Source organism: Chinchilla lanigera, unplaced genomic scaffold (genome assembly GCF_000276665.1).
Source record: "Chinchilla lanigera isolate Chin_1 unplaced genomic scaffold, ChiLan1.0 scaffold00074, whole genome shotgun sequence".
Classification (NCBI taxonomy): Eukaryota; Metazoa; Chordata; class Mammalia; order Rodentia; family Chinchillidae; genus Chinchilla; species Chinchilla lanigera.
The window spans coordinates 2,992,048-3,000,233 of record NW_004955475.1 but is presented as its reverse complement, the minus strand read 5'-3'; the positions used below and the strand labels follow the sequence as shown (position 1 = coordinate 3,000,233).

Below are 8,186 nucleotides of genomic sequence, written 5' to 3'. Positions count from 1 at the left end.
CTGCATGGAGAAGAGGCAAACAAATATATCTACGAATAAAAATATTGCAATGGGAATGTTGCAACAATGCAACCTGAAAATCAGTCACCTATACTCAGCCTCAAGACACAGTCCTGAGGTCCCTGGTAACTTCTTCATGAAGTTTAACACAGAAAATATAGCAGATTTTAGGAGAAAGGAGGGCCTCTGCTTTGACCAAGGTCCCTCTCAATTCTAAAGTGGAGATCACCGGGAAGGGGTTACCAAGGCAAAGACGTAAAGTGATGGTTAATGAGCTGCATCTGGCTTCCAGGCACGTTTGTTTGAATCACTGGAGATATTAAAAAAAAATTGAACAAGCTAACAACATTAAAAATTTAAGATGTTTCTAACAAAAAATATTTTTTTATTTTTAAAAAAATGATCTCATAATATTTAGCTGGAGTTGGGTGGCAGCTCTCTTTTTTCAAATGGGTTGTGTGCCCTCCATTTTGACAAAATCTTCATCAGGTCTGCTTTATTTATATGTACCTTTGTTTTATGTAAACAAAGGCACATTGTAAGTTACTGGATGGTGCTGAGCTTCAAAAATTTAATGTTCACTTAATTACCTTTGTGCTTTTCCATACTCAGCAAAACCTGTGGGACCCAAGGGTTAAAGGAGCAAATAAAATCTTAGCTTCCTTAAGTTTTTTGTTTAAGTGTTATGGCTCCCCAGTTAGAAAGGTCTGAAGGTATTTACTAGTGACGATGACTATTCAAAAGACACTAACTTTCACGTTCCTTTAGGACAGTTTTATAAGAGTTGCCTTACAGTATAAATAAGACATGGAGGTAAAAACCATGAACGGGGCCTGTACCAGAGTATAAATAAAGCCATCTTTGTTTCAAGATTTCCTTCTCTTTCTAGCTTTCAGAGACTCCCCCCTCCTAGTGTGTGTGTCTGTATGTGTACGTATGTGTGTAGGGGGAGGTAAGATGGTGGAAGTTTGGCAGACCTGTATGGACTCTGCGGTGAGCTTTCAGGTGAGAGCTTTTGGTGTATACTTTGTTGCATCCTGCAAAGTCACATTGGTGAATCCGTCTTCTCTTCAAATCGAGTGACTCTTCTCCCTGCCTTTGGGCCATTATTCTTGATCTAAGCAAAGGAAGAGAGATAAGACCAAAGAATGACTTTAAAGTGGAGGGTAAAGACATTGACTCAAATACAGTGGTGCCACCTCATACCAATTTTTATTTTATATTACTCAGTGCTAAGCCCACAATGCTAAGCGTACAAAAGAGGAAACAATTGAAATAATGCAAATGATTCAACTATGCCATTCTGTTAAACACCGGTCCCTGAGAAAGCATGGGAGGTGATAATGCTTCCCTAAGTGATTCTGTTCTAGAACAGTGTGAGCATTTCACTTCAATTAGTGTCACTCTTATGCTTAAAAAAATGCAGGTTTCATACAACATAATTGCCAAACATGAGCAAAATACATCCATTTAATTTCAACACTGGAAGTTACAGCTGTTTTACATTTACAAAGAGAAATAGTAGATTACTGTAACTGATGAAAATTTTGAAAATTTATCAGGCATAAAATTTATGATCTACAATTAGAAAATAATTTAACCATAACATGTACATACAGGCACATATGTCCACACAAACTTGTACAGGAAGACAGTTCATTTACATTTTGCTGTTTTTAAAATTTTTCCTTTGTTTCTGACGAGTCCCATCTTTATGCATGCAAAAATATGCATGCATGCATGCGCGCAAGCACACACACACACACACACACACACACACACATAGAAAAAGAAGTACTCACTCTTGTTGCAGTCCTTGTAGACCCTGTAAGGCTGAAGATCCACTCTCAGTTAAACTCTCCTCGCTGTCACTTGGAATCTCCAGTGGAGACATGGAGGTGGGGTCAACTTTCACTAAGAACAAAGAAAGGGAGAATATGGGCCCAAATGTATGTGCTTTAGCAATAATTTTATGGATTTCCAGTTCAACCGATATTGAGAAGTTGCAGCAAGACAGAAATCAAAGGAAAAAAAGAAGTGTAATTGCATAGAATGAAAAAAATACTTTAAAAAATTTAGCACAGCAAGGAAGAGAAATGCCTTGAAGGTAGGGTCAGGGTAATCACATTGGTACCACAAGAATGTAAATTTCCTAGGGTATAATTTGAGTGTGATTCATTTCTCTATCTCCAGCTGCCAAGGAAAGGTGTCCTGAAAAGTTGGGTTAAATGTTTGCTTGCTGAAGTCTTTCAATAGTTCCCTGGCTGTTCTAAAATAATTTCTACTATTATTCCCAATAGTAGAACATATCTGTTGGATTTTGTCTTCCTAAGCTAAAATGAATCAATAAGAGGAAGCATGTACCTAGCACTCAGTTATTAATTGATACATGTTAGCACTCTTGCCATTCAGCTATGTTGGAAAAAGCCTTTAAATACTTTGTATTAGTAACAGTGATGTGCAAAGACCCTGGGTTCAATCCATAGTACCAAAAATTTACATGTTTAAATCTTAACAGAACTCAATCATGTAGTGAGCACACTCCTAGTAAAATTTACAAATTTTCTATATGGAAGAATAGGGTAAGTGTAAGGTGAGTGTGAATATTTGGCTGGGGTAGTTATCTATTTAATTCAACATTGGAAGTTATAGCTGTTTTACATTTTATAGAAAAATAGTAAATGAGTATAACTTATGAAAATTTTGAAGACATTTCAAGCATAAAATTGATGGTCCACAATTAGAAAATAATTCAGTCATAACATGGACACCCATGTATGTACATGTAACACATCAATGTTATTAACACAATATATTGGAAGGCTTTTTCTAGCATAGCTTAAAGAGAAGAGCAATAACACGTATCAAGCAACTACTGTATGATAGGTACTTTTATTATGCATCATTCACTAAAAGTAATAAGCATACCTCTCACTATATGTGCATGTCTATACATGACATAAATGTATGACAATCTTAAAAGTTTGTGTACATTATAAAAACCAAGTGGCATGTAAAAGGTGAAACAAAATGTTTGATCCTCTGTTCTTGCATTCCAATTCTTTGTCTGTTCTCTATTGAGTTGTAAAGATTAGATTTTGGAGACTACTGAGTTAATGTCCTTAGCTTGGAACTATGAGGAACATATTTAAAGTTTATTCTACTTAAATTGATCAAAGATCTAAATATTAAAACAGAAACACTAAACATGCTGGAAGAGACAATAGGTAAAACTCTTGAATACATATGTGTGGGCAAAGATTTTATGAATGAAACCCTGAAATATGAGAAATATTACACAGAAACAACAACTGAGATCTCTTGTTAACAAATTTTTGGACAGCAAAAGAATTCATCAGCAGAATGAAGAGAAAACCCAAAGATTGGGGAAAAATTTGCCAGCTCTTCCTCAGACAAAAGACTAACATTTAGAATATATAAAGAACTGAAAAAGTCAGACCACCCAAATATAAAGAGCCATATCAAAAATGGGCATTTGAAATGAATACACACTTGGCAGATGAAGAAGTAGAAAGGGTAAATTAAATACATGAAAAAAATGTTCAGCATTAATGGTCATTTGAGACACAAATTAAAATAACACTGAGATTCCATCTCACTCTAGAAAGAATGGCTATTATCAAGATACCCACCAATAACAAATGGTGGCAGGGATGTGGGGCAAAGGGAATGCTTCTGCATGGTAGGCAGGAGTGTAAATGGGTGCAACCACTTCGGAAATCAGCGTAGAGATTGCTCAGAAAACTAAAACTAGAGGCTTCATTTGACCCAGCTATTCATTTTCTTGGCATCTTCCCAAAAGTATTAAAAGCATCACACTACAGCAATATATGCACAACCAATTGGTAGCAGCACAATTTGTAATAGCAAAGTCTTGGGTACAGCCCAAAAGCTCATCAACTGATGAATGAATAAAGAAGATATATTCTTTACACAATGGAGTACTACTGAGCCTTAAGGGATAAACTTGAGACTTTTCTAAGTAAATGGATGTACGTGGAGGCCATACTCATAAGCGAAATAAATTTGATACATATATGTAAATATTGTATCATTTCTCTACTGTGAGAAACTGAAAGTGAAAATAAGGCCCAAAATGCATAACAGATACTGAGAAATGGGAAGAAAATGCTCAAATGGGAAGGAGAACTAGGGAAGGGGGTGGGTGAAAGGAAGGTGGGGAAAAGAAAAACATGAGAAAAGAAGAACAGAAACAAAGCTTTTGTAAATTAGGTGTGACAGAGGTGTTGAAGGGAGGGTAGAAGAATGGGAAAAAAGGATTCAGATATTCTATATACAGGTACAAATTCCCTATATGAATGTGACCCTTATGCACATCTAAAATGTATGAATAAATTTAATTAATTTTTTAAAAAATTTATTTTGCTAATTCAGATAGACTGTGGTGGAATAATTGATCTCATGGGTGGGTGGAGGCAGAAAGAAAGAGCTTTTTCAAACCGTCCCTCCATGCTCCTACTACCTTTATCTCAGCAAACTCATGCAAGGAATTTTATTTTCACTTTTTTTTGTTTCCTTTTTGCTGGGCTTTCCTTTCCTGTATGAGAATTGATACCGTCTCTAAAGCAGGATACTTATGAATACAACTATTCATCATTATCAAAATTAAGTACTGCTCTATAAAATTTTTATTCAAGGGGTCACTACACAGTCTCTGAATTTTGATGCTTCTGCTATTCTTTTTCAGCTTCCTACAATTAGTGTTAGAATGATCACCAGGGTTTGAATTTTAAAGGTACAAGACTCTTACATTACTCTACAATGTAATGACATGAAATATGTTTTCTAGTCATATCCACCTACAAATCTCCCCTTGGCTTTTAAAATTCATGGCAAAATATTCTCAGCTCCTCATTTGACATGGGTTTGAATCCCCTTCCCATCTTCTTGATCACACTCCAATTTTTCAATGTCTTTCCTAAAGTACAGCACATAGAACTGATTAAAATACTACAGCCATGGTGAAAAGCTATACTGAGCCACTTCACAGGCCACATAATTTTCTTTGGACATTCTTGATTACAAATCAAATAGATATGTTTCTGGAAGGGGAACTTGGTTGCTGGGCGATTGGGGTGGAAGGGAGACTCATTTTATACTTTTCTGATGTGTGAAATTAATTTAAAAATGAAACAAAATGAAATATTAAAGCAAATGAATATTCTCCTAGAAAGTTTTTCTAAATGTTTTTACATCAAATTATTTATTGAGAGACAGCTACCATGCAACACCATGTTAGGCTTTGTAGGAAGTCAGCCACAGAAAATGAAACAGTCTTATTTTTACAACTTTATAATTCAGTTAGAAATTATGTCTATATGACTATAATACAGGCAAATAAACAGTTTAAAAGGCAAGAGGCAAATGCCAAATGAGGAGGAACAGAACAAAGATGGCAAAGAGATTTATCGAAAAGATTGTTTTGAAGGAAGAGATAAAATAAAGGTATTGGGAGAGACAGGAGCTAAAATTGGCTAGGTATGGTAAGGATAGAAATGTTCACAAATTTTTCACAATAACATTCCTAATGGAGTAGAAGAAGAAGCATATTCTCCTGGAAAATCTAAGGCTGGTGCTTAGTTTGGTAGCATGTATACTAAAATTGAAATGATACAGAGTTCAGCCTGTCTCTTGCACAAAGACAATGTGCAAATTTATGAAGCAATCCCTTTTTTACCCCAAATAGCCATGACTAGAAATGAACCTCTCCACACACATGCTAAACAAAATTATAAACATTCAGCACAAGAAATGATTGTTAACAGGCATAAGAGATAAATAGCAAGCAACCTATCAGTGTAAGCCTATCAGAGTAACAGTGGATTTTTCAGCACAAATCTTAAAGGCCAGGGAAGCTTGGAACAAAATTTTTCAATCACTAGAAGAAAATAACTGTCAACGCAGAATTTTACACGCTACAAAATCAGCCTGCAAATTTAATGGAGAACTAAAGAGTCTCTGTGACAAAGAAATCTCTAAAGAAACTCATGACCACTGGATCAACACTGCAGAAAAAACTTAAGGGAATACTATACAGATATGAAGGTCATCAAAAAAAAACCAAAAAACAAAAACAAAAAAAGAACCTCTTCCAAGCCTGGGATATAGCTCAGGGGCACAAGCACCTGCCTGGCAAATGTAAGGTCCTGAGATAGATCCCCAGTACAAAAAAAGAAAAAAGCAAAAAGAAGAGAGAGAGAGAGAGAGAGAGAGAGAGAGAGAGAGAGAGAGAGAGATGAAGGTCATCAGCACCAAGGAGTATGAAGGAAAGTATACTTCTAAAGTAGCGACCAAATAAGAGGGAGAAAATAAGTCATGCGATGACAGGATTCAGTAAATAAATTACAATAATAACACTTAGTGCTAGTGGTCTTAAATCTTCAATCTCTGACAGCCAGATTGGATCAAAAAACAAAATCTAACCATTTGCTGTCTGTGAGAGAAATACCTCATTCCCCCCAAATATACTGTACAGACCAAAAGTGAAAGGATGGAGAAAATTATATCTCATACAACTAGAGCCCAAGCACAAGAACAGCTACATTATTTTCAAACACAACACACATTAAGTCAAAACTGACTAAAAGAGACAAAGAAGGCCACCACATACTGGTAAAAGAAACAATTCAAGAAGAAAAAACAATTCTAAATATACATGCAGTGTATGATGGCATACCCAACTTCATAAAACAAAATCTACTGGAAGTGAAAGAAAAGATGATGCCCAAGCAATCATAGTGTGGGGGGTTTAATTCCTCACTCTCACAAACATACAGAAAAACCGGACCAAAAAATCAACAAATATGTTAAGGATCAACCACACTAGTTAACAAATAGACTTAACAGACATCTACAGAATGTTTCATCTGACAACAGCAGAATGCATATTTTTCTCATTATCACATGAAATTTATTTCCAAAATACATCATACAAGAGACCATAAAGCATGCTTAAACCAATACAAAAGAATGGAAATAATCTTCTGCATACTAATGGATCATAGCATAATGAAGTTAGAAATCAAAGAAATCACAGAAACTATGGAAACTCAGGCAGATTAAATAATACACTACGGAACAATCAATGGATCATAGAAGAAATCAAGGATATTTGTAAAAAACTGCTAGAATCAAATGATATTGGAAGTATAGCACTCCAAAATACGTAGAATAGAGTAAAAGGAGTTCTAAGTGGGAAGTTTATAGCAGTGAACACAGACACTAAAAGAATAGAACAATCCCAAATAAAATAGCTAATGAGATATATCAAGATCTCAAGATCCTGATATAAAAGGATGTACTTCAAACTGATTAAAAAAAAAAAGCCATTTAAGACAAACCACAGCCAGCATCACAATAACTAGGGGAAAACTGCAAACATTTCTTGTAAAATCAGGAACAAGGTATATGTGTCTACTCTAAAATCTCCTGTTCAATATAGTACTCTAAACTTTAGCCAGAGCAATCAAGCAAGAGAGACAAATAAAAGCAATACATATAGGAAAAGAAGTCAAACTATATTATTTCCAAATGATAGGATCCGTTACATTGAAGAACAAAATAACTCCACCAAAATACCCTCCAAATTAATAAATTCAGCAAGCAGTTGGATACAACAATCCATACAAAAAAATCAATAGCATTTCTGTATCACAAAAATGGACACATCAAGAAAGAAATAAGGGACACAATTCTATTCACAGTAGGTTCCAAAAATTAAATAATTAGTAATTATCCTAACCCAGGAAGTAAAAGACCTCTTCAATGAAAACTATGGTACTATGTATAAAAATATTTTTAAAATCTTTCAAGAAAAATTCAGATATTTCCTTTATACTGCTTTCTTTTGTTGATTGAAAAAAAAAGTTTTGTCCTTTTATTTGTTTATTTCTTCTCTGTAAGAGGGAATTCCTTTGTTTATGAATTGTACTCAAAGTAACACATTGGGGGCTGGAGACTTAGCTCAGCGGCAAAAGCACCTGCCTGGCAAGTGCAAGGTCGTGAGTTCGGTTCCTGGTACCGGAGAAAAACCAAAAAAAAAACAAAAAAAAAAAAAAAAAACAAAAAAAAAACAAAGTAACACATTGGCCATTATTTAAAGATCTCGATACACAGTATATTAATTATTGTTTTCTAATGATTTT

General features: G+C 34.9%; 1 protein-coding gene across 1 annotated transcript in view; it reads right to left on the bottom strand.

Annotated features, from left to right (window-relative positions):
- Positions 1–1,798: 1,798 nt before the first annotated feature.
- Klf8 (Kruppel-like factor 8) overlaps positions 1,799–8,186 on the bottom strand; it is a 60,365-nt gene continuing 53,977 nt past the window's right edge. The window contains exon 5 of the mRNA XM_005401541.2: positions 1,799–1,914. Within this exon, the coding sequence (XP_005401598.1) occupies positions 1,799–1,914 (116 nt within the window). The remainder of the gene's footprint in view (positions 1,915–8,186) is intronic.